The 27,165-nt window shown below is 38.0% G+C and overlaps 1 protein-coding gene across 9 annotated transcripts in view; it reads left to right on the top strand.

The window, feature by feature from the left end:
• Nucleotides 1-27,165, top strand: part of Cmpy (crimpy) — a 253,083-nt gene that overhangs the window by 37,652 nt on the left and 188,266 nt on the right. For all 9 annotated transcript variants that reach the window (XM_077399403.1, XM_077399237.1, XM_077399148.1 and 6 more), the window contains one exon: nucleotides 4,391-4,438. In XM_077399403.1, coding sequence (XP_077255529.1) covers nucleotides 4,391-4,438 — 48 coding nt within the window. The remainder of the gene's footprint in view (nucleotides 1-4,390; nucleotides 4,439-27,165) is intronic.

Genomic DNA, 27,165 nt, shown 5'->3' with positions numbered 1-27,165 from the left:
GGGCTCAACTGCAGAGCCACCTTCAGTCCGGGTCTAGTTTAAGTTTAAGTTTAAGTTTAAGTTTAGTTTAAGTTGTTCATTTATGATTGAACTATGGGTCGATTCACGGGCAGGTCGTCGCATAAGTGAGAGAGTAAATGTAATTAGTTATGCTCAATACCGGGTCTCTCTCTTGTTAGACTTCTTGTTCGTTTATGTTCCTTTTGTATGTATATTCTTTCTTTTATTGTTCATGTTTTATTTGTATTTTTCTTTTATTTTAATTCTATTCTTATTTATTTTTGCTATGTATTATTCTGCAGTCTTTATATATTATTGTATCAAGATTTGCCTAAAGTCTCGACTAGGGCATAAATATAATCAAATCAAATCAAATCTCTCTCGTTGGTTTTCAGTCAACAATTTTACGATTTCTCAGATTCCATTAAGCATTTAAACATTTTTCAAGAATAAAGGCCATCGTCTGTAAAAATGCATTGAAAACTATAGATTTTTGTTTCATAGATACTAAAGACTCTTCCTGACTTTTTTTAAAAATGTTAATATGTGCGCTGAGAAACTAATTTCAGTTTAATTCCCTTTTATACTTTTATTCTATGGAACTAAATTCTGTTATCTTAAAACGCGCCGCAATAATAACAAATTTTTAGAAATAATTAATAAATTGATTCATATGTATCAAATGTTTAGCAAGTAAGTTTCTTTTTATTTGCTGCGAATAAACATTAGATTAATAACGAAGTTGCCTTCGACATATATATTGCTTAAATTGCCGTTGCCGCAGCCGACCTGTCGTTAACAGAAATTAATTCATTTAATAACGCGTGAGACGCGAATTTATACTCGACTAGAAGTTTGGCGCCGAAATCGACTTCGCAACACCTTCAATTTCAGTTTATGTGAGGCCATTATGCCCGATTCATTTTATGTCATAGCCTAACAACTAATCGTCGTATGCCCATGGCAAACTTATTCGACACGCTTATTCATGGAATATGAAGCGAATTGCGAATCATATTGCGGGAACTAAGAAAACTTTGGTTAGATTTGGATGCTTAGCGAACGTAAATTAAACGCCACACATGTCAAGAATTCGTTTGAATGGGTTTTCAGTCTGCAATTGATAAATGTCTGCGCGTTTGATTCAAAGCATCTGGTAAATAGGTTAAATCTTTAATTGCTATAACAGAAAAGATTTCTTGTTTCTTGAAACGGAAAAAGTTTCAATTGATTTTTTTCCATATCTTAAATCTTAATAATGGCAAACTGTTACGACTGCATTATTTTTTCTTTCAATTTATTAGAACGAATAATCGTGAGAAGCTTTCGAACTTTATAACTCTGTTTTCAAAATTATAAACAAACTTTGTATTTCGCTTATAAAACTGATGATATTATTGGAAGTAGTAGGTACCGAGCAGGAAATTAAAACATTTTTCTTTTAATGATAAGAAGAGTTTAAATTCTTTATTCTTTTTCCCTTTTCTCTTCTTCTGTTCTTACTCATTTTTGTCTCTATCGGAGTAAGATGATTGATTATTTTAAAAGTTTCTTGAAAGAAAACACGAGTTATTTTTTCTACACGGGAGAAATATGAAGGTGCGCTTTACTACTTTTTTACTGCTTCGTTTCCGGATTCAAAATATATTTTGGCCCATTTGCCACATGTCACACACGGAAAACGTAACGTCGAACGAAAGCGTTTATGAAACATTCCGGGACGTCCCTCGATCCTTTATACCCTTGGCAGATTCTTCTTCGTTCATAGATACTCCTCTCACGTCCCGGATCCAATCGCTTTTTACTCTCATAGTATAGCGAAACAACGTAAAGTCATATTGTGTCAGAAGTGCTGGCTCGGCAAGGTCTTAAGAAAACCTTTGGATCTTCACTTTACTGCATGCAGAATTTCGAAGGAAGCGCGAACGTTCTTTGAGGGAGCCTGGGCACGGTCAATTTTGCTCGTAAATTCCTTTTTGCGCATGCAAAATGATTTTTGCAACATTTGCAACATTTGATTGTGATAGCACAACTAGAGATAGCACGATACAAAAAATCGATATAAACTTTAGAATGTAAATGTCATAAGAATCTTGTAAGAAAATTAATTAAGTATACAAATTGAGATAAGATGTACACAATGGAATTGTTTTTAGCCAATAAAAGAGACTGTGTGTGAAATTGCATATATATATTTGCGGTCTCTATAAATAAATCAAATTACAACGAAATAACTTTCTCAGAAAGTTATTCCTCTTTTTATCACAAATTCATGAATCTCTAATCAAATATGTCAGTGCATTAAAAGTAGCCTGGAATTAGAATACCTATTATTAGATAGCCTTTATATCTCCCGACGACGGGATATCTATCTTTATTCAGTCGGGTTTTGGGTCAGAGCACCGCGGTCTATCGTGAGAAAACGATCCTCCAATGTTGATCTAGCCTTCTAGCCTGGTTTAAACGTTAGACTACGCTCACTACGCAATTGTGCCGATATATAAACACGTGGTCAGACGTGATCGAGTGACGTACCGCCAATCGCTTTTGTAAGCAGTCAAGACCAATCTAAGAATGTCAGATGTCTGACGATCTAATTGCGAGGGACGAAGATGCGGCAGCGTAGGATTACGGATACCAATATAGTCGTGTCACTGCCTTACGGTCTCGCACACTTCAGCGGCTAATAACTTAATAATTGGGTCATTACACGAACGCTATATTGATCGTTAGATTCAACTTAATCTCCGGAGATCTTCGTAGTGTGTACGGTTACTGAGGATAAATTATAAAGCTATCCTCGGACCAGAAACGAAACCATTAATTTCGTCGGAAGCTATCTATTTATAAATTAATGACTCGCGCAAGGATGTACAAGATTAGCACGTGACATAAATATAATAGCAACATCGGCGCGCGTGGGTGACGTAAAAAAAGTTATAGGAAACTAGACAATATATATAAGCGCGGATGCTTCTTCGCTATTCATATCTTATAATCTGCCGTTATCAAACCGAAATAAAAAATAAACGTGTGGGCCAAATCTAAAACTAATCTCTAACTGTTATCTTTTTAGTATAAAGAGATTCGTGATAATCCAAATTTATTATTTTAATAATAAAGCAATCTCTGAATATATATCAGTCTATATTTATAGAAACAATTCACCTTATGTGGAAATTTACGGATGAAATTTGTGGAAGTATTTGAGGAAATATTTTCAAGCAGGTTGAGCTGTTGCTTTATATAATATTAATTTACATTTTTTATATCAATAATTGATATGAAAAAGACATTGGATTGCACTTGCCTAAAAACTTGTTAGCGTCGATTTAATGTTTACTACCAACGTAGGACGTGGAGAGCTGATTGGATGGAAAGTGAAGGGCAGTTACGCGGCTGGGCAAATATTAATAGTAAATATCGCAGCGGTCGTCCGAGGAAGATTACTCCGTGGATTTACCTGCACTTTCGAATAATCCGATATTTGCCCGGGACTCGCGTCGATGTTGCGTAAAATTTACTCGCTATATTAAACGTCCGGCGGCAATCCATTGGATATTTGTATAACAAACGTTCGTGGCCGCGCGAAATATTGAATTGCTCACCCCTAAGTAAATTCATAATCTATAACGCGTTGGTTGGTATACCCACAATGGCTGTGATATTTAATAAGACCAGGACATTTATAGAGCTGACTGGTGTGAGTTATTTATCGCGCGTAAATATGCCCGAGAAAAAGAAATGACCGAGGTATTTTTTGCAAAATAGTCTCAGGTTCTTGAATATTCATGCGAATCTTTAAATCATCTAATTATTTTTTATCGAGTTAGTAGCAAGAAATACAACAGTGTTCGAAATAGCGCAAGCGCACTTTGAAATTGACATATAGATATGTAACTTGCGCAATTTTCAGCAATAAATTTGTCTTCGTATAATCTTATTCTACTTTTATATTCTTTCCTTGCACAAAAATTAACTTCTTTCTTTTTTCTTTAGTCTTTCGTTCCGTTACTTTTTACATTGCCCATTATCAATTGGTTCTGACTAATGCAATCTTCTTTGTGAATTCATTCTTTAATCAATGCCAATTACTTCGCTGGATGACACGCGATTTGGTATTTTAATGGAGCTAAATTGCATTTACGGCGCTGGTCATTACGGAGACGTAATTATCGAAGACTGAATTATACTTTACTTGTTAGCAGTTCTCGATCGAATCGAGTCGCTTATGGGCACCCCCGATCGCGAAATAATGGACGCGCCCCGAGAATGCTATCTAAGTTTAATCTAATGAAGTGTTTCACAAGTACTCGTTAATTAATTCATGCTCAATATCCGTCTACCGAGAAGTACCACCGCAGCTGGTAACTTCTAACTTCTGTTTCAGATGACCTCTATAATTCTGGCGACATGCCGAGCAGCACCGCTATCGAGGGTAAGTTACTTTCAACCAATTCCAGAAGTTTTCGCGAACGGGCGGCTTTAATTGAGTATGTTTGGTATTCATCCGCTATCGTGTTTAAGGGATTAAAGGGAAATTATACGAGCTCGCGTTCCAGCAGTAAACTACGCGCTGCTCTTCCTTTGACACCGTATCGTATAGCTTTAGTAGTATTCGACTCTCGGGTTTAATATGTGTGTCGTTAACAAGTGTTAGATCGAAATTTTCAACGGTAGACAAATATCCTGTGTCATTCTGTTGATCGGCAAGAAGAATCTTTGAAAGATTCTTCGAACAAAGACTGCATATATTCTTAATCAAGCGAAATAATATACCGCTGCATTATTTAATTTTTACCCGATATAAATGCAGTGCAAGCATTACATTCATTAACGTAGATCTACTCTACGTTGATCGGATTTTCTCAACATCGTTTTTCATGCCAATAATTTGCCACTATATTCAACCACGTTACGGAAAATGCAATTACTATAAAATTATTTTACAAATCTTATTTGATTGACAATTATTTGGTATTTACCGACATCCATTTTGTACATTATGCAAACTACCCAAAAAATTGCTTTCTTAGCCAGGCATCGCTGCCAATTATTTTCACTTCCATGATTCTCGCATTTATTTCCGTAGAATAATTTTGATTATTTTTACCAAGATATCTCGAAAATCTTTCGTTTATTTCAATTAGAGCCATATGAAAAATTTATAAAACATTCTAAAAGACGATAAAAAATTTAATAACGCAACATTTTATGATTAAAATTATATTATTAAATAATATTTTAATCGCGTCAGAGTTGGCAAGTTTTGTTGGCTTGAAGATACATACAACTCAAATTTGTTTTCTTGAAACAGAAAACAATGTTAGGATAGTACCGTTTAGATGATATTGCAAACAAACAGAAATTCTTCTTTGCCACTTTCCGTGATAGCAGTACCACTCACACTGTTACTCATTATATCTCTCATTGGCATTAAACATTTACCACGTTCCTTGGGACAGTGCTAAGTGCACGAGGAAGTGCGGTTAACCGCCACTACGTCAATGTAACAGTGAGATAGTCCCATTTAACTGGCGAATTGAATTATTTCACAAAGATCGAGGAAAGGCGGGATTCGCGAGGGTCAAACAGTCAGCGCACTCGAGACGCACGAGATGGGGAAGGTTAATTTAATTTTGTAGGCGAAAGCGCTCTCTCTCCGCCCTCTGGTCTCTGCTCTTCCCCCTTTTTTTTTCCTCTCCGTCTATTGCGAAATAAGAAGAAGAAAGCAGCGAAGATAAGAACTCCCTTTCTGAACGACCACAGTTAACCCGTTTCGCGCGGTTTGTAACAAACAACGCGAAAAGAGGGTGAACTTCGGCGATGCGCCGAATGGCCGAACAAAGGAGGACCCCACGTATATCGCGGCACATTTGCGCGGCGAAGCTTTTCACAGAGAATTTCCGACGCGGCCGGGCGCGTTAAAAAATTACACTTTTGCGTGTGTACCGTGAAATTGAAGTGGCAAAGTTGTTTTTCGTTTTTTTTACTTGAAGCTCGTATCGCACCGATACCGGCCGGTTTCGCATTACACTTGCGTCACTTTCGAGCTGCTACTTGCCGTTGAAATTACATACAGGGAGCTCTATCGATCGCACATCCAAATTTCGAGAGATAAACGAACGGCACTATGCGACAGTGACGATCGAGAAAACAAAGCGGCTAGATTTTCATTATCTGTGAGATTTTAAATTGTTTTCTTAAAAACTTGAGAAGAACTCGACTATACTTTTTCCAATATTTTAAGATTAATTTTTTCAATTTCTTAAAAATGGACAAATTTTACTACTGCACTGATTACTCTAATATTCTTACGTATTTAATAGATATATTATATCTGCATTAAGAAAACCGAGTATTCATCATTACAAATTGCAAGGATTGATACTGTTTCAAAGATGAGAAAACGATTACATTATTCCATGTATATAATAGTTGGAAGGAAAATTTAATTAAGCTATCTAAGCCAAATTATCAAAACATAAAAAATTTTATATGGAATTAATTATTATCTGATAATTTGGCTTAGATAGCATAATATACCTTCCCTCCTACCACTTATACTAATCGTCGAGGTTGCCGTCGCGCGGTCGGTCGTTTCCAACGAGTTTTCATGGAAAGTTTTTATGAGTTGGTTGCGAAAGGCAGTAACAAAGAGTAATCGCGCGTGACAAAGTTCGTCGATGCAATTGTATGTCGGTGCGACATTTTCAGGTAAAGTCAATGAAAGCATAGCAGATCACGTATACTTGATTAAATTTTAGCGAAACGATTCGTGAATGGGATTTCTCGGCGCAACTTTTCTTTCGATTGGTGTCAGTATTATATAATATTAAGATGTATAAAATAGCAAAATAATGGGAAGTATATAAATAAACGGACAAATTTTATCGAACACATGATTAGTATTATTAAATTAGGTATTTATTAGAAAATTAGCGTCTATAGATTATATAAAAATAATAAAATATCAGATAATCTGAGCAGTTGAAAAATGCAAATCAAACGCATGGACAGGTGAAATCAGATGAAAATCAGTCTTGCAATGCTCTAATATACTAAAAGTACAATGTAATAAACGGGAAGATATAAACGGACTCTTCTCCTGAATGTCTAAGCCGCTTCGTGCAATTCATCTTGTTGAAAGTGTCTTCTTTGAATGGAGTGTAGATCTGCTTTGTAATACCGGGATATCACTTTTCTCTTCCTTACTTCTGGACAATGTGTTTCCCACAATAGGAAAACTATCGAGTTCTGTGCTTTTTTCCACGCTGCGCCGTCGCGGAAGACATTCTCAGATATCCAGTCATTAAGTCTTCCGATATCAGCTTTCTGTTACACCGAACATTTAATTATTCCGTAATCTGTATGTAGCTACAGAATTTTTAAAGGAATTTTTAGAAAATCTTCAAGTGCACTAATTTTAATTTTTGTATTTATTTGTGAATATGAAACCGCGACAACTGATGTAAAATGCATTTTTCTATGTGTGCAGATATTGAAAATTGATTTTATCAAAATTTCAAGTAATTTTTATTTTTGTCAAAGATAAAGGAAAAGAATTGTGCAAGTACTATAGATTTATAATTAAAAACTCTCAATATTTGAGTAATTTTATAATGCAGAAGATAAATTTATATCTTCGTTTAAACGGAAATTGTATATTAGAAGTCTACCGCGTGTGCTTTTGACGAAGGATGGTAGAAGCGAATGGATTAGCGCATACACGGAGCGAAAACGTGACGAAAGCCGCTGCTTTCGAACAATCAGTCTCGCAAGCGCGTGTATCCTTCGTTTTCTCAAATTACAAAAGTCTACGGGATGTGCCTTTCACGAACTTTCTCGAGGATCTCGGATATCTTTAAGCGGTAACCTACCTCGGTAGTTTCCTTTTGATTCCATCCTATCTGAAGCGTTATTTTGAAGCGCCTCTTTCTCCCGTGATCCTTTTTTCCCCCGGACGCTGCTCTACGTGTTATTAAATAAACTTGCCTGCTGTCTCTTTTCCGAGAAAGGATTCTCCGGTAAATATGGCGCTATGACGCGCCAGCAACGTGCAAACATTGGCAAACTTTAATATCGTCCGAGCGCGGGCATAATATAACATATTTTATTAAAGTGCACTGGAAACACTATTCCGTAATGCAGGTCGTCTCATAATCCATACCTCGGATATGCTTTTTTGAAGTCATTCCAAACCAAAAAGTTGTGACGAAGCTATTCGGGTTGCTATCAGTTGCTATGACTATTAGAAATTTAGCAATGAGGTTTTATATCGATAAACGCGATGGCATCTTTATTAACTCTTACAATTAGTTCTCTAACATATAAATTCCATGTTTTTTTTAGTAACAATCTGCAAAGAGTCCTATAAATTATGTTTAACATTTAAAAAGAAAATTTCAATTTTATTGTTATCGATATCGAATTAAAACCGGATTTAATCAATATTTGCTTTTGGTGGCAATGGAATCTAACACAGAACGAATGTAATAAAAGTTGCAGTATAGGGGTATAATGTTTATGGTGCTCTCGCAAATCATCCCCGGGATTTATGTTTTCCCCGTAGCAGCAACAACGAGAGCGGATAATCCGCAAGAAGGACGAGGAGAAGGAAGAGGCGCGGGCAGAAAATGGCATTCGTGCGTACCGATCCTGAGCATATTTGCCTCGATAAAACGGATAGGTTATCTCGAATTCGCGGTGACGGTGCTGTTTATTCGAGTCAGCCGTGGTTATGGAGGAAGAGGCGGATAAAACACGGGTAAAACGCGGCAGAGGAGAGAGAGGAAGAAAGAAAGAAAGAGAGAGAAAGAAAGAGAGAGAGACTCGATATCCACCTAGATGTAGGGAAATAGAAATTGAACGAAGAGTAACAAGGCGCCGCCGGGGGGACCACGCCATCGTCGCGGCGTCGTCGTTCTCTGGAACAGAAAACGCTGCGTTCGCTTTTGGGTTTCTTTATGAAAAGCGAGCGAGCGATGTTGCCAGATGGTGGTTTATCAAAATGATATCCTCCCCTCTCTCCTATCGCGATTCCTAACGGTAAGATTAAGTCGGCTTGTTTGACGCACGTCAGATAGAATTTGTCAAGAGGAAGAATTCTATCGAAATATAATGTTCCGCGCTTCAACGTCGAAATACCGTTATGTTGACGTGAGGTGAGCGCAATAGACGCGTCGGCAATAAATATGAATCGATGCGAGAATAAAGATTGTCTTTGCCTCAGATTTATTGCCTTCGCTAAAATTTCATTTGGCGACATGAGGTGATAAAAATTGATGATAAAACCAATTTAACACACACACACACACACACACACACACCTTAACATGCTATTGTTTTCGCGATACATAAGCAAATATTGTTTCTCAATTTGGCAGATATGTTTACGAATATGGGAATATGGAGTCGAAGGGAATATGGAGACGTGTACTTCTTATATATAACGACCTAACGTAATATATCAATTGATTAAGTTTCTCGACGAATTGCATTTCATATCTGTCGGTTTACACTGGATGGAAGGCTCTCGAATAAAGCTGTACAATTTAGTTGAATTAATTTTTTTCTATTACGGGCTTGTTACGGGCCTAAGTGGATCGTGAAACTCCAGCCGGCGCAGCGTTCTAAAGAGTAATCCGAGGGTGTGGTCGGGTCGAGATTAAACGTGGATTAATTTATTGTCTCCTTCTCCTAATAGAACTATTTCCTTACAAGAATTGATTTCATTAGAAGCTTGCTGGTTTAAGTGGATTGATAAAATTTACGGCGATTCAAGGGACACGCAGAGTGTCGCGCAGACCATGTATTAATTTACTACCTATATAAAAACTGCTTTCGCGAAAGAATTAATTTTACCTTTAAACTCGAAATTTCTTCCGAGTTTCAAGGATCTTACAAAGGTGAGATTGAATCGATACAGTCGCTCGAAATCCTGTTCCATTTTCACGAATAACCTTACGATATAACGTTTGGTCGCAATTTCAATGATTCAAGATACAATCGTTTACTTAGATAGGATATCGAGATATGTGGATATATTACTCATAATTTATGTTAAAATTTTTATTCAAAAAATATAAAAAATTGAATTAAAAAAATTAAAAAAATGTTTATCTTAAAGTTATCATATTTTCAAGCGCAGTCGAACCGTAATTGATAAGTAGAGTTTCTTTCGTTATAAACTTGTGTCGTTATAAACCAAATTGAAACTTATATTTAACTTATTCGCGAGTTAAAATTTTGCTAAGTAACTTGTTGAAAATAATCCAAGAAGCACGCTTAATGGCGTTGACCGCGTTACGAGCGTCTCGAGGGAAATTCGCGTTTCCTGAAGGAATTTCGATTGTTCGAGGAGACAGTCGGCATCGTGAGGCGCGCTAACGCAATGGAAGGTATCTAACAAATACATTACTTATTTATTTATTTTTGCGAAGAACTTGTTATTCCGCCGTTCTCGAAATCGTCGGTTGTAGCCGAACAATATTTCATGGAAGAAATAAGGAAGAGGACTTCGTAATTTGGATTCCACAACGCGTTTTCGTGATGTTTTAATCCCTGATAAGAAATAACGGTCACTAACATTCGTGAAACTCGCGAAAGTATCGAAGAATGCATCCAACGTGAGAGAGGCGACAAGCCATGCGCGAATCGTAGTCTAATCGCAGTATAATCACGCAGCTTAAAGCAGTGATTAAATTCCGAAGAGAGATTAAGATTTTAACGTAGTTTCAACACCTGTATCCTTCGCCATCAAGTTATTTAGTACGCGTGTATCTGCTTGTTTCAATGTGGAAACATGTTGGCAGAACGGCATATAGATTATTCACAGTATAATATCATACACCTGCCGTTTGATTTTCGTTCGATCGATCGCGAAACAGTTGAATTAGTGATAAAGTTTGTACCATTAACACATTAATAATGAAGACGTCGCGGTAGGAAACTTTCATAGACTATCGATACGTATATTTAGTCCCTTATCTTATGGTGCGAAACGTGCGTATCTATAGCATCCGTCGTGACATTATTAACCCTTGAACGTTTGCATTATTTTATCTATAGATATTATGTAAATTATAACCAAATATTTGTGGCAAAAGCGTTACTAAAAAACGGTATTAATTTAAACTTCATACAAAAATTTCTATTTGTCAAACTTGAAAAATTTGCCGTCTTGAGTTCTGAAATATATTTACCGACAAATCTGCGTCATTTTCCTTTTACGAACAGACTGAGGTTCTCTTTATTCTACGTTCACTCTTCTATCTCTACCAGCTCTCGCTCTCGCTGTTCTTGCTCCCAACGTGATTTGCGAGTAATAGCCAGAAGCGACGAGACTATCTCGTCTGTAACTTTAGAGCAAAATTATACGCGTGGGTGTCCGTTCCCTGCTTCTAGCAGGTTTGGATGGCTAGCTGGCTAGCTGGCTGGTTGGCTGGTTAACCCAAGTTCTCGTTGCTTCTATCAAGCATGGGTGGCAAGCATTGCGCCAACTGTTGTAATAATTCCCAGTTATGGCCACCTTGCCATCGCCGCTGACGTGGTTATCACGAGGCATGACACTTGGTGAAAATAGTCGCAAAAATGTGGCAAATTGTCGCTTTTGTCGAGATTTGATTGTTGCCTGTCTCCAGCTGCAATTTCACGCCAGCCGTAACATAAACCGTTGTTATGTCGACAAATATTCGTTATTTTTTCATTGTTATCGCTAGGAAAAAGCACATTGCTTTTGCGCATCGCTTGATTCCGTAAAAAGTTTTCCGTTAAAAATATTTCATATATCTTTCAGTTTAATCGAAAAACGTCGAGATCGAGGTGCAATATTATATGTCTCGTCTATTTTTAGCATCCTTAAGTAGCTGCCTGATTTTGGTATTAAGCGATATCTAGTGAAATTAGAATTTCTTTTAAAATGTTTGAAATTCGTACTATCGAACGATGGTTTCGAATGTTCTACTTTCTTACGGTTCTGGCTGTATTGACGCTAAATTCTAAAGGTCGTTTCTGATGTAATACATTAAAGAAAGTTCGATTCGTGCATCGTTTAACGTTGCCGATAATTTAATTAATTGATTCATTTAGTAACAGCCGGTGCTTTGCCGATAAACGCATTGAATTAGCATGCATATTTGTCTCACGCTTTTAATAGAATTACGGTCTCGTTAAATGCAACAATGCTTGGTCAATGTAGCGTTATGAATATATAATTCTCGTGGTTATTTCATTTAAAAAATCTATTACTCCAAAATGGAATCCTGCCTTTGACAAAATTACAATATATATACACATTAAATGCACTTTGCGTTTAATTAAAATAGAATCATAAGCTGCATTTTGACCTTGCATTTTGCATAAAAAATGAATATGTGATATTAAAATAAAAATAAAGTTTTTGAAGAAAACTAAAACGAGTATTTTGAGGAACGTGGAATCCGTGAAAGACGAAATTTCATGGAGAAATCTGCCGAGTAATCCTGGCAGTAACGCGTAAAAAAACTCCGAGGTTTCTAGATCTGCAGCACGTTTCTTTAATTACGACACATTTGCGAAACGATCTCCAATACCCAATCGTTTTATGTCATTAACGACCGTTGGAGAATCGGGTTGCAAAAGAGAATCTAAGTTAGATGGGTGTGCGGAATTCGATCTTGGGAGCATTTCCCTGCATTTGATTAGCCGTAAATTCACCGCAGAGCGTGGAGAAAGCTCGAGCGGTTACTTTTAAAATTATTTATCAGTACAATGAATTGATAATGAGATATCGCATTAGTAATGGAATTCGAATCGAATTAAGTACTCAAATTTTTGTACGATCTTAAACAATAATTGGCCACTAAATGAATTACGATGTATATGTAAAGATAAAGATGTATGTAAAATAAAATAGGTGTATGCATATAAAATATTATATGTATAATTATATACATATATTATATAATTTGTTAAAAGATTTTTGATATAAATACCCTTTTTGAAAGTAAATACTTTTGTCTTTAAAGATTATTAAATTCATGCAGTTCTAATTATATTTAGATTGGAGATTCGCGCGTTAATAATAAAATAATAATATTTAAAAAAAGTTCATTTTATATACGCACATAACAGATTTTTTTCCATGGTATAAGTCCGGATTTTGAGTTCAGATACATATTTGAACATAAAAAGTTGTTGTACAATTCATTTTCTTTCTTCAATATATTTGATCAGAAGAGGAGAGAGAGAGAGAGAGAGAGAGAGAGAGAGAGAGAGAGAGAGAGAGAGAGAGAGAGAGAGAGAGAGAGAGAGAGAGAGAGAGAGAGAGAGAGAGAGAGAGAGAGAGAGAGAGAGGACAAACATAATGAGTTAAATCTCACATTAGAACTGGCGGCATTAACGATCGAAACGGAATGAACCTGTGAAGCGAACGAAATCAGAACTCGAGAATAGGATAGAATTTGATCACAAGTCACGAAACGCGATCCTTCTAGCGAGATCTGTAGTTCGTCCTTGAGTCGGTGAGGGATAAAAGAGCAGCAATCAATCTGACCTCCAATGTGTGCCTCTTCCTCTACTTTCCTTTTCGTTTCTTTTTCTCATGCGCACTCGTGGATCCAAGGCAGTTTCCGCGATTTCTTGAAAATCTCGGTAAAAGTCTCGAAAAGACGAGTCGCGCTCCTCAAGTTGCCCGACACGTCGCGCGAACAAATTTCTATTGTATATCGACAATGGCTCCGGCGGGCCGGGTGGGCCGTACGTCGCAGACATAAATAACGAAGAAGCCAGCCGGGAAATTCGCAGACACTGCGCGCCCTTCTTCCATATTCGGAAATTCAATTTTGATAACGTTTGCCAGAAGGTAAGACTCGGGATAGTCGATTTATATCTTTCCCTCTGGTCGCCCTCTATCACCGCAGCAAGTCTTTTGCCCCCTTTTCTGCAATTCGTTTCCTCACCCTTTTGCTCGTCCCATCTCACGCGTTCTTCCCTCGCTATCACATTTCTCTTGTATAATCGTCGATGATTTGCGGTAAGAAAGATCTGATATGCGGTATGCTGAAAGCTGTTACTTTTATATCCACGCTATCAGTCAGCATTAACGAAACTGAACCGTTGAATAGTGGTGCGAGTCAGGGAAAATTAAGTATGCTAATTCTCACGTAGGGCGATTTAACAAAATTTGAAATCGTTCTTTTAAGTAATTTTATAATACCGTAGAAAAGCTATTACTTTTAGTATTAAAAAGTTAATATAGGGAATCTTTAAACGATTTAGGAATGTCACTTTATATAATACAGAATATTATCAAGATGTTACAGTATCTTTATCAAGCGACTGTAATATTAAATTCCCAATCCCCCTGAGAGCCTCTTGGAGAAGCTTTTACGCATTTTCGTTCAGTGGTTTTTGTCTTTCCTTCCGTTCTCTTAAGTAACGTTCTTCGATTTCTCGTTTACACTCCGCGGGGAAAAACGACAATTTGCCGAGAGCTCGGGATCTCGGTAGCAAAGCTTGTTTTATTAACCTTGAAGACTGCGAAGCGAGATTTACCGCGATACGCCGCGCCGTTGCTCGACGGCTACCGGCTACGGCGATGGTACGATGCGGTGATCGGACGAGCCGACGTCGATAAAATTTGTTTCTCACCATTAATCCGGGTAAAGAGTTACGTCAATTTCTTCGGCATCGATAGATCCGTTTGGATTTACGGATGGGAATGTTTCACGGGGGTAATTGAAAAATATTTTCCTAGCGTGCGCTTCACGTGGAATTCAAGGGCGGCCGCCCAACATTTTTCGCGTGCGCGCGAGAAATAGGACGTTTTTATCGATTCCAACTCGATGGAGAGCAAAAAAATACGAGAGGGCAAACCGGAAAATTGCCATAGGGGTTACATTTGAATAACGATACCTAAGCGTTTCTCGAGCTTTCGGCGAATACTATATATATATATATATATCGGATTCGACCCGAAAAATAATAGACGATCGTTATTTTTAGAGGCCTATACTAGAAATTGAATTTGTTTGAAATGAAAAACGGGCTTATACAAGAAAATGTAAAAACTGTATATAAAACGTAAAATTAAATGGATTAATATTCATTTTTTATACATGATAAATACTTAAAATTTTACGCGTTAAAATTGATCTTTTTATTTCCGAAATTATTACTGTTATTACGATTGCTGCGATTGGTTTATAATATTATTTAAGAGTAAAAAGCGAAAATATAAATAATATATTAATAGAATAACTCGTGTGGCCGCGCGTGGCCGTACCCAAGTTTTGGCCGTAGAAACACCGCTGCACGTAATTTCGGGATTCGTTTAGCCGGCTTCATGAATGTTGCATCGAACGATTACGCGCTGAATCAACGTACGTAACTGTATACCGTCTGAATTTAATTCGCCGGTACAGTTTAACCAGCTGAATTCGGAGGGGCGGCGCGGCGCACCCGGCATGACAAACGGCGGATCACAAATCACGTATATGTGTACTCATTACTGCGACGTAATGCCCGACACTTTCAATATAACGCCGTCGCTATTCAATCGTAGCATCGTCATAGCGCACGTCGAGTACATACAAGTACGCGGGTATACGAGTATTCGCGGCAGACGTTCGAATATACAATGAGTCGCGATATCGGTTGACAAATGCGATCAACATGATTAATATTCTCCCTGGTACTGTTTTTATCGCATGCGCGCTGCTCCAACTATAAGTGAACGTTTTATTTAGCGAACCGTTCGCGAACGTTATCAATCGACGATTCAGCAGGCACATCGTTACATAAACGTTCGCTATATATCGCGAATTCAGTTCTAAATATTCGCTCACTCGTAAATCGCAAATGAGATCTGGAATCGCGGTCGCACGTCGTCGATAAATGCAAAGCGGACAATAGGGTAATATTCAGGTCGACGGTACCGATAAAGCTGCGGCCATTGGTTTAAAAGTTCAAACAAGCCATTCGCTATGGTGAAGTCCAAAGCCGCACAATTTGGTCTCCGGCTTCTTTCTCACCTGAAAAGTGAACGTCAAGTACGATGCGCGGGTCTCGCGCACCGTCGGCGTCGCCCGCGTTTGCAGAAGAGGCAAGGGATACAGTTTCGTTAGATATTAGCCTCGCTGGCAATATCTACAACCGACGTTCGTACAATAAAAGCAGCGATTACGATGCGTAATTCACATCTAAAAAGTAGCGTGCGCCATTAATATTCCGTACTCGTTGCTCGTTTGTCATTTAACGAGGCTAACGCGTATGCCGACATAGCCTCGACTAAAAAGTCAGATCTCGACGATGGATAGCGCGAGGATCGTTAAAAACGAGGACGCAGCGGCAGTAGAAGATCTCGTTGGTGCGCATCTCGGCCTTACGTAAACGCTCGGTGTTAATGCACCATATCGTGCGTTTGCCTCTATAAGTACGAGGATGGATGTATCGCAGGAAGTGCCCCCTCTTCGTCGCCTCTCCTTACGTTCGTCTCATCTCTGTTCGCTTATTCTACGCAGCTTCCGTAAGCCGAAGTATATTTGGCTTGTTCTAAAAGCCATTAGATCATTTCCGTTGTCCGTATCGGTATATGTATATGTATTCATAGTATTTATTTAAATGTATAGTGTTTATAATCTTTCGCATTTAGTATATTCTGAGAAATAATATTCCTTAATATCGTTTATGCGTTAAGACATGTGATTATTAGAAAGGGAACAAGAGCAATATTATGGTTGAATAATTTCATCTTAAATTTAAATCCCTTTTGTTTTGATACTATCGCATCCTTTTTTAGATAGATACATTATCAACTTTATATAATCATCATCGTTATGGTTTGTATTTTCAATCGATAAGCTCGATGAAATTCCGTAACGTGAGATAAACTTTATTTTTTTCTTTTTTTCCTCTTTCCCAGTCTCAATCTCTCTGTTTTGCCTTCCTACCGTATTTGCCGTCACGACGCGACGGTCTTACGTATATATTACATCGTAAAATATGAAATATACAAGCAGGGCCAAAGGATTTGCTGCAATTTTTATGTACACATAAAGGCCGTAGACTTCATTGTTATACAATGCATCTTTTTGTGTGGCCAATTGCAAGTATGAATTAAAATAATTATCTTACGCTCGATTTCCATCGCTTTCTAGAATTCTTGAACTTGTCGCATGGATATATCTAAGATTTCTACGTGATATAGAGATAGACATGCATTTTATCATCGATACAAGATTTTTTTAATTTATATGATATTATATGATATTTAACACATAATAAAAATCGATCTTTTACATTATTTAAAGAAAATTATACAAAGGAGTTTTATATAAAATATTGCAAGTTTATAACGTTCAATTTGAATCGAGCCTGGAATGATTGAACAAAAACACAGTAAAAACTAAAGACTTTTATTAAAAGTAATTTTAATCTCTCCGTAGAATATTTAATATTAAAATTGAAATATTTTGCGACATATTAGGTATATATAAATAGTTAAAATAAATTATATTTATATAACGTAGGAAAAAATTATTCGATATTTTAATGGTATCAACTTGCATCAGAGTATCGTATCGCTTTTCACAATCAATTGAGTACGGTTTCAATTGATATTTAATCAAAATATCAGTATTGAACTACTTATATCTCAAAATAAAATTTTATTTTAAGAGTACCTCATCTAATATGCTTTCGTGATACCACACTCGTGTAATGACTATAAAAATAGGCCTACTTACGATAACAAAGACATATATAATATGATCTGTAGTTTAGCTTTCTCTTGGGAACTTTTATATCTGCGAATTAATATCCGATTGAAATATATCTCCTATTCATAGCGGTTCGCGGCAAAAGGGCAAAAAGAAGTTTCGAACAACGTAATAAAAGAGTCACGCCGGTGGGTGTCTTTTACCTCGTTGAATTTACATCGCGGGCTTTCCTGGATTCTCGAATATGAATAATAATTCACTGGCGCGGACTGTCGACTAGATCTCTGTCCGACTTTTTTCGAATTTTCTCGCAAGGGCATCCTCGAGCTTACGCGGACTCGGGCGAGGGTATATTTGTGAGGATATTTAATCGTCCATCATGTAAATAACGTCGCAGTCGTAGGACGATGTAGCGCCACTGAAAAGGACGATTTTGCATTCCAGCGTTCAGCCCGCGCGTTTATCTCTTCTCTTCTCTTTTTACCTTTCCATTTTCTCCATCTCTGTTTTATCTCTCTATTTTCTCTTCGTTTATAGCACATATTAACTGAAAATAAATGTATTTATTATAGGTAGGAGCATGAAAAATTATCGGGTAACCTATTTGATATTAACTATTTAACAAGTAAATTAATATTTATTAATACTGAACATCTATTTTTTAAATTAATTCACAAATTAAAATATTCTGGTTTTTTTAAATCAAAAATATTATTTTACACACATGGAAGATTGTTTCGCACATATATGCGCGCGTTTTTACTTTTTAGTTGAAAATTTTTTCGATGTTTTATAAATATCCATAAATAAGTATCAATAATTGCATTGTGTGCAATTTCATTTGAGATGGTATATTTTACCATTGCAAGATGATATATGCCGTTATTGTGCTCTAAAAGGATCAGTCCCTGTGCGCAATGAGCTTTGTCTCTCTCTCTCTCTCTCTCTCTCCGAGCTCTTTGACGATCTTTTCGTTTCATTCCATCGCGAAAATATACTCTCCATTTTCTAATTCCGCTTACCATCACCGCCACAAAATTCCACGTGCATACGTTCGCACGAATTTTCATTTGAATAGTTAAACGCCAACGCTCGGTCATTTAGCTGCGAGCTTCATCGCGGCATAAACCGCCGTGATTTAAGCGCGATCAGAACGGGCAGATATGTTACGCCAATTTAAACGGCACAAGAGTGGTAGAGGTAGATCGCGAGACGGCCTGGTAGCGGAAAATTAAATGTGAGTATGATTTTAGGCGGGCAATTTATATGTAAATGACATCGCGCTTCCGCCCCGCCCTCCTTGCGTTCCATTTAGTATCTCCCGCGGCCTCTCTCGGCATACAATCTACGCCGAATATTTAATAATGCCCATTGTTTCGCCGGTAACGTGCACTGAACTCGGGCCAGTCTCCCGGATATCCCGCGAGGCCTGCCGAGGCATTCAAAGCGCGAGATTTCGACCGGATTTTCCGCGAGAGTATAAATGGTGCCGACCTTTACCCGCCAGCAGCATCCGGTTCCGGAGACGGGCGCGAGAGCCCGGCCATGCGTCCGGGCGTCCGGGCGCCCGGGGGCTGCTAAAATAGCGACGCCGACGGTCCGTGAATAAAGGGCTCGCGAAGGCTTTGATTCCGCGCTACTGCGGGCATCTCATCTATCTAGACGCGGAAGAATAGCAACGCGCGAGATCCGCCGCTTACATACCGCATACACGCCCACGCGTCGTCTTTGTTAACCTCGAATCGAATGAAGCACTGGATTATAAAGTGGTATGTGCCCCGCGCTCGTCTTTGACGACACGGGCCGCATATTGTTTTTAACGCGACCTGTCTCGTGTGCAATCAATAAATTATTCTTTACAGCATTATGCTATGTGGAGATATTCGGTTGCAGAGGGAAATGAGCGAAAGAAAAGAAAGAAAACACGTGATCGTCGCTAGACTGATAATAGGGGTATTCAAATAAGTTAAAGTTTTACGGTTTGACAGGTTATGTCGGGTTAAAGTCGAGTAAAAAGTTAATTAATTAACTTTGGGCGCGCTACTCTTTAAGGTTATGCAAAATACATTAGTGACTCATTAACCTATCACATTAATCTTTGGGTTAAAAGTGTAAAAATTAACTTTTTACCCGACTTTAACCCGACATAACCTGTCAAACCGTTAAACTCTAACTTATTTGAATACCCCTAATGAGTCCATTTATTACGCGTCAAATAGGAATTATCGACGTCAATCTGTTTATTCGTATACGTCATCTGTAATATGTATTTGGAATCAGCTGTCACTAGTGAGCAAATAATTTAGGACGTTTAATTAATGAGAATATCCATAAATACCAATGATGGCAATGATATGAAATTCGATCTTTTTGTGATACATTATAATGATACATTATAATGCTAAAATAAGCGATCGCGATCCAGTAAACATTTATTCGTGCTTTGATGCGTGTTAAATATCTTATAATCGATTGTCGCATGTGTATTAAAATTAGAGTCAGATTACGACTTTATTTCAATGTTTATTCAGCAAACTTTGCTCACCAGCCAGATGCGGAATTTAATTATGACCGCGGAAGAGCGAGAAGAGGGGGAGAAAGAGAGAAAGAGAGAGAGAGGGAGGGCAATTGATTACACTCGTATTAATGTCGGAATCATGTGCGGAGCCATGCGCGCCCTCGATAGACGCAAAGACAGTGTTTATGAGACAGAAGCGAGGAGCGACTGACTGGGAAAATAGCGCTATAGGTTTTCTGTTAATGAGATGCCCAGCGTGGCGAGACCGCATCAGTATTTCCGAGACCACGCGACTGAATTTATCATCGGTCGTTTTAATTTGATACGCAAAGAACCTCGTATTACGTAACATGCCGTAAAATGATTCAATGAAATCCGATATACGTTATTGCTGTTGCGGAATACGCGCTATCGTAGGACGAATGGGAAAAGGAACTGTGATCACTTGCAAGCGCAAATGCGATGAGCTTTCAGATAAAATTTATTTTTAGAAACATAATCGAGTGGAAGGTGTTGAAAGAACTATATATATGTATATCTGCTTCTATACGCAATGTGCACGAATTTCGTGCGAGATATATTTCCAAGAAACTACATAGCGTTAAATTACTATTGTAGAGAAATTTAGAAATTTGATAGGTATTCTTGAACGTGATTTTTCCAAAGCTCGTGATTTTATCCAAAAATCAGAAATTATTTTATTAATTTTATTAGCTCTCATAGAGAACCGTTTCTCTAATTTATCGTATAATGTTTCTGAATCGCATATTCAGAAATTATTGCTGTACGGGTTACGCCGGCGGCGGCAGCGACGGTGTGGTTGGCCGTGGGGTTTTATCTGCACGCCCGCAGCTGAAATTAATTGCATTCACGGAAGTTGATTATGTCCATTTAAATAGCCGCGATCGCGAGCAAGCGAGGGAGAGAGCGCTTGGGATCGAGGGTGCGCGGTATTTCCGCGATATCGCAAAAACCCCCGGCCGGCTCAAAGAGACTCGTGGTTTCCCATTAATTCTACACCTGTGCCATGTCGTAACTAGTGTAAAATTACATTTCGCCCGCTTGCGTGTCGCGTCCGCGTGTTTGTTTACTTCTCGATCGTTTTACTTTGTTTTGATCGCGAAACGACGGATATTAATTCCGCGCCGGCGGTTTTACCACGGCTTTGAAAACGTCATACCGTATACTTTTACGTAACAAAAATTGAAATCTACACAATTATGGAAAACTTCAATTTTGTTTTAACATACTTAGATATTTATGTAATAACGATCTTATGTTTATTAGACTCGCGATAATCGATACAGCAATAAATTAAGGTAATTGTATGTACATGTGAATATGATATTGAAACACTTTCCAGTTATAAATTGCGCATCCTTTATACATCATTAATTATGTCAAAGATGACGTGAAATTAATATAAGTTTTTACGAAATTGTGCAACTCGTATGCCGCTGGCTTGATTACACATTACGGAATCTCATTTCGTGTATACGCCGCCGTTACTAATTTTAAACTATCAACGCCGTATATGTGCTTTGCCTCGGATATAGTCTTCGTTAAAAAAAAGATATATCAAACGTGCTATTTTCAATTAATTCTTTTGCCCATACTTATGTCACAAAAAGAACCCTGGCGAAACAGTAGATAATAATACACACGGTGGATAGGAAGCGCTATACATATATTTTTAATATAAAGCTTATTTCCTTATCTCGAAATGTATGTATGTGTGTTGTGTTTCGTGTATAATTATTATATCTGTACTATAGACAAAAATAAGTTAGAATCCGAGAAAAATTTATTTCATAATGTCATATTGATGCACACATTACAAGCATTCCATTCATTATTTCACATGCAGCTTTTTCTAAATCATGAAATAATACTCTTAAAATAGAAACTCGATCGAATTAGATTGCGCCTTAATGCAAATTGATTTCAAAGGAGGAGAGTTTATACACACCCTACACAAATGTAAGAAAAAGATATGTAAGTGACATGGAAGCGTTGATGGTAAAAATGGGATTAATTAGAGTTACGGGATAAACAGGCGTCAAAATACGTTCTAAAATTACCTGATTTCAACAGTCCTTACAAAAATAAAACGTTTCTGATATTTTAGAATGAAATTCAGAGGGGGCCAAAAATCGACATTATGGATCCTTGGTCCTTTAAGATGTTTTTAGACGAAATATTTAGGGGGTCGAATTATTCTATATTAATTACCCTCAGTCAGACTTCTATTTAATAAGAATGCAATTAAATATAACAAAATGAAACAGATTGTTTGGCAAAGCTATATTTTGTATAAAAGAACGGTGAGCAACAATTATTCGCGTCACTGAGGACACAAGGGTCCCGTTACACGTTATTTCGGAAGACTTAGCAAGACATATTACACGTATCGTATATAGCACAAAGACGGGTTACGCAAGCATTTAAAGGGCGTTTTATTTAAGTTCGGTATTTAAGCATGCTTTTCATCGGGCTCTTACGTTTTAATAGAGTTGTCCGTTTTATATCGGATGAACGTGACGCTGTTGTGTTTTAGTTACGCGCACTTATCCAGTTTATTCGTATTTAATTTACGAGTTGAACTGCGCAAAGGCATCTCCCGTCCGATTAAGTTAATCCATAATTTATTTCACCCTTACGTGATTTAATGTGACCCTCGTTTCACATAAATTCTGTATGATCAGCTTATGTTATATCATCTAACGATGTGCATAGATAGGTGTGATGAGTATCCGCAGATACAACGCGTGCGCGTGTATCGAATTTTCTCATTGTCACGCTTCTAAGGGATATACCGTCGACAGATAGAGGGACAAAGGGTGGAGATGAAGGTAAAAACGATGAGAAAGGAAAGAAAGAGACGAGATGGGGGGGTGTGACCCGCCTTTGAAAATCCCCCTATAATTAAATTGTCTTTTATATTCAGACGAGGGCTGAAAATGAAGCTGGTCCGGGATAAACCTGCCGAGCTGTTCCGCCGGTTCTGCCTCTTTTCTCCTCGCGTCTCCGTGCTCCCTGCTCCGTGCTCCGATGTGTCTCTCTTCACCATTTCCTCCTCTCTCCGATACCTTTTTTTTCCGATCCGTCTCGATCTTCTCCATCCGCTCACCTCTTCCTCCCTCCTCCTTTCTCCTCGCTACTTTTCCTTTTCTCTAAAGGGCAATGACACATTCTCTTCGATGCCTTCGTTTTCCATACTCCATTACACCCTTCTCACGCAAAATGACGCCCTGTCATTCCACCATCGATCTCTCTGTTTCTTCGCGACACTCTTTCTTCCTCTGAAATTCGCCTCAGTACTTTTGGAGTCAGGTAAATTGTCGAGATTTCTCTCTCACTCCCGTATTTCATCGGTCCTTCCGTGCAGGTTCTAACCCATTATTATATATATGTATAAGTATATATATATACACACACACACACACATATATATATATATATATATATATATATATATATATACACATATATATATGTAGGTTATACACACACACACACACACACGTTACGAATATATGTGTATATATATATTTGCACCATCTTGTCGACTGCCTCGTTTGACTTGCAAATGTAATCACTAAGAGCACCCATTCGACCTGATCCTATTTCTATGATCCGGGGACCGCACTTGCTAACCTCATTCCCAGATCCCGATGAGAAATGTGTGCAGCGCATCGTTGACGAAGTACCGAGTTCCATGATCAATCGATTTTCCACCATCTTTCTGTTTTCTTGGAAAAAAAAAGAAAAAAAAAGAGATCGTCTTCAATTAAAACTGATGTCATAATCGCGTTTACTGTCAACGTTGACTTTAAATTCATCGAATTATCCAAAAGGGTATTTGGAAAAACTTTTTATATACAAGTTGCGCGAGTATGCACGAGAGCAACAATTACAATCTGATTTTGCCTGTGGCATTGTATAATTTCCTACTTCCATGTAACTTCCTAAATAATAATCATCCGTTTCCGTAGCTGTATACATTGCCAGCGCGTGCTCCATTTTGATTTGGAATTATTACGTTTCATCATGCGACTCCACACACATTGTCGCAAATAATAATATGCGCGCATATTCGTACACCCGCGAGCTACTATCTGGATTAAAAAACCGTTCGTTGATTAGCATGAATTAATTACATGCAATTAATTAATTATATAGTCCTATATGATGTAAGCGGAACTGCCCCAGGGTGCGACCATTGAATTTAGAGCCGCGACGTATTCGCCGCTCTAAATTGTATCGTGTCGTGCACAGAGACGGCCGGGAGAGGAAAGAAACTTTCGCGGCCGTTAGTCCACCGGTTATCTTTATTACCCTAGCTAATGCTGCACCGCGGAGGTGCTCTCGCAATTCTCCAAAGAGGACGCAGCCGCGAGAGTAACGTTTGCGAGCAGCAGCGACGTTGAGATTCATCCCGCGTGCGTACGGCGAGCTTTGTTTGCCGATGTCGTGCAAGTGTTTCGCGAGCAAACGTCCTTATCTTCTGCGCCGCGCCGCGCCGCGCCGCTTGTGTACGCCAGACGTCAATATTTTAGATTCCTCTTGCCCTGCGAATTCTTCGTTTTTTTTTCGTTGAAGCGACCGGCCGAGTACGTAAGTCGTAAATAACAGGATATGTGTGTACGCGTACGCGGCGTACGCCTTTATCCTTTACATCTAACTAAGAGTACACTTGGTTGGTACCTGAGAAGCTGGCCCGATGATGGGTTTGTCTGGGCGCAAGGGAGTACTTTCGCCATTACTACTCGAGAGTTAAATTTATTGTTACCCGCGAACGCTCGAAATCGTTCTCAAGAGTCATTCGACCGCGCTCTAACGATTTCTACCGCGTTGTAAAATCTAAGTGCGTCATTCGCGCTGTTACTGGACGTACGCTGAGCATTTAGAACGTGTGACAAACTGAAAGGATTTTAAAAGTCTTTTAATTGGAAAATCAACCATCACTTATATACAGAGGCATGCTCGTGAACGAGACAAAATTTCAATCGCGAAATTAACGCGACGATAAGGTTCTTATACGTTGTCATTCGTTACGATATGATCCAATTTCTTGAGTTTAATATATATAGTTATAGATTAATAAATATCTGTTACATATCTTTAATATCTGCGCGGTATTAATATAATCATGTAATCATCAGTTAAAAAATTATATACTATCAAGACATGTTGAATTCAGAGAGAGAGAGTTAGCCATTTGTAATTATCTTAAAATTATCTTCACGAGAGTTAATTATTATTTCATATATGAATCGGTGTGGTTTGACAGTTGGATATTTCTAACGACATAGACTTAATATATCCCATCAGGAAAGCGCGTTTAGTTAGAGAGGCTGAAGCTGGCAAATGGCTTCTCCAGCCACCGAGGCTGGGCTATCGCTATTGTTGACTGAAAAAAAGGCGGGCGGCACAATGACCGGTCCGGAACCTCCATCGAGCAACCGTGGTACGCAATCGCGTCCGGCAAATGAGAGCAACCAGAAGGACGAGTGACGAATAGCCTGTACTCGACTACTTTGGACGCGGTCCATTGCCGAAGCTGTCGCGCTTGTTAAACCGTTTCGAACTGTACTTTGCGTGCCTTCGCGTAGTTTCACGCCCTGTTACGAACACCTTCGAGCCCGACTGCGACTGCCAATTCGTAACGTTGCGAGAAGCCTCTTCGTATAAACGGTCTACGTCGTAGACGAGGCGGAAATTTCGCAATCTGCGAAAGGCAATTTACTCTTTGCCCGAACGTCCCCCGTTCGATTTTGTTCGCTAACGCGTATCGGGAAAACTGCCGAAACCTCGTACTCGTACTCGTGAAACCATTGACAATGTTTTGCACTATTTTCTTTCTCAATTAAAATAGATTTTCTTTCTCTCCCTCTCTCTTTCTCTACTGAAAAAATTTGTTCTTTAGTCAATTTTATAGTCAAGCAAATTATAACATAATTTAAATTTGTATAAGTTTAATTTCCGAGATATTATAAAGTTGGAAAAAGATATATTAATTCCAATGAAAAAAAGATAAATGCGATATATTTGAAACATCTTGCGTGAAAAACCTATATAAAAAAAAAAAAAAAAAAAAAAAGTTTAATTCTATATATGTTTATTATTTAGGCGTTTTATTTAATTATGTATATTGCAGAAAATTTCAGGTTATAAAATTACAGATTTTTGCAGATATTTATTTCTTAGAAATCTTGGCCGTGTTAGAAATAAAAATATTAGCTATTTGCATAAAAGAAAGAGACCACTTGATGAAATGTGTCAGGAACAGAGCTTGCAAATTCAATACGCTTTTTTGCCATTTCTTGATAGCTTAACGCTCTCGACCGGAACGTGATGGGCTGCAATATGCTTGCGTGATAGTGGCTAGTCCATTATGCACGTTTATGAATGCAAATGGGTTAAAGATGGCCATGAACGCGCACGAAGGACGTAAAAGGTGAATATACGCATACGCGCCTCTGAACATTTTAGCAGCAAATTCTCGGCCATTTCTGTGGGTCTAATGGCACAGATGATAAATGTGCACGTAAATTGTGCAGTATGCATTTCATAACTAAAATTTTGGAACGATGGTAACCACGAAGGTCGTACAATAATACGCTTTGTTTTAGACATAATTTAACTGGCGGCATATATATATATATATATATATATATATATATATATTCTTGTCTTATACATATATCCAACATTATTAAAGTAATCTCTTTAATGTGACACATTGTATACTATAACTCGCGAAATAAATAAAAAGTGCTATCATGTACGGAATTCTCCGTACGTACAATCAAAGAGTGACAAAACGGTTCGAAATTATTTTGAATTCTCCGAGCAGTCGACAATGCAAATTTCACAATGAAGTTTCAACGAGGGTATTATCGAAAACCGTTTCGGTGTATTCATAAGCATAATGCTAACAGTCAT

Source organism: Temnothorax americanus, unplaced genomic scaffold (genome assembly GCF_048541705.1).
Source record: "Temnothorax americanus isolate GAGA-0224 unplaced genomic scaffold, ASM4854170v1 Scaffold1, whole genome shotgun sequence".
NCBI lineage: Eukaryota > Metazoa > Arthropoda > Insecta > Hymenoptera > Formicidae > Temnothorax > Temnothorax americanus.
This window is presented reverse-complemented; position numbering and strand designations above follow the sequence as displayed.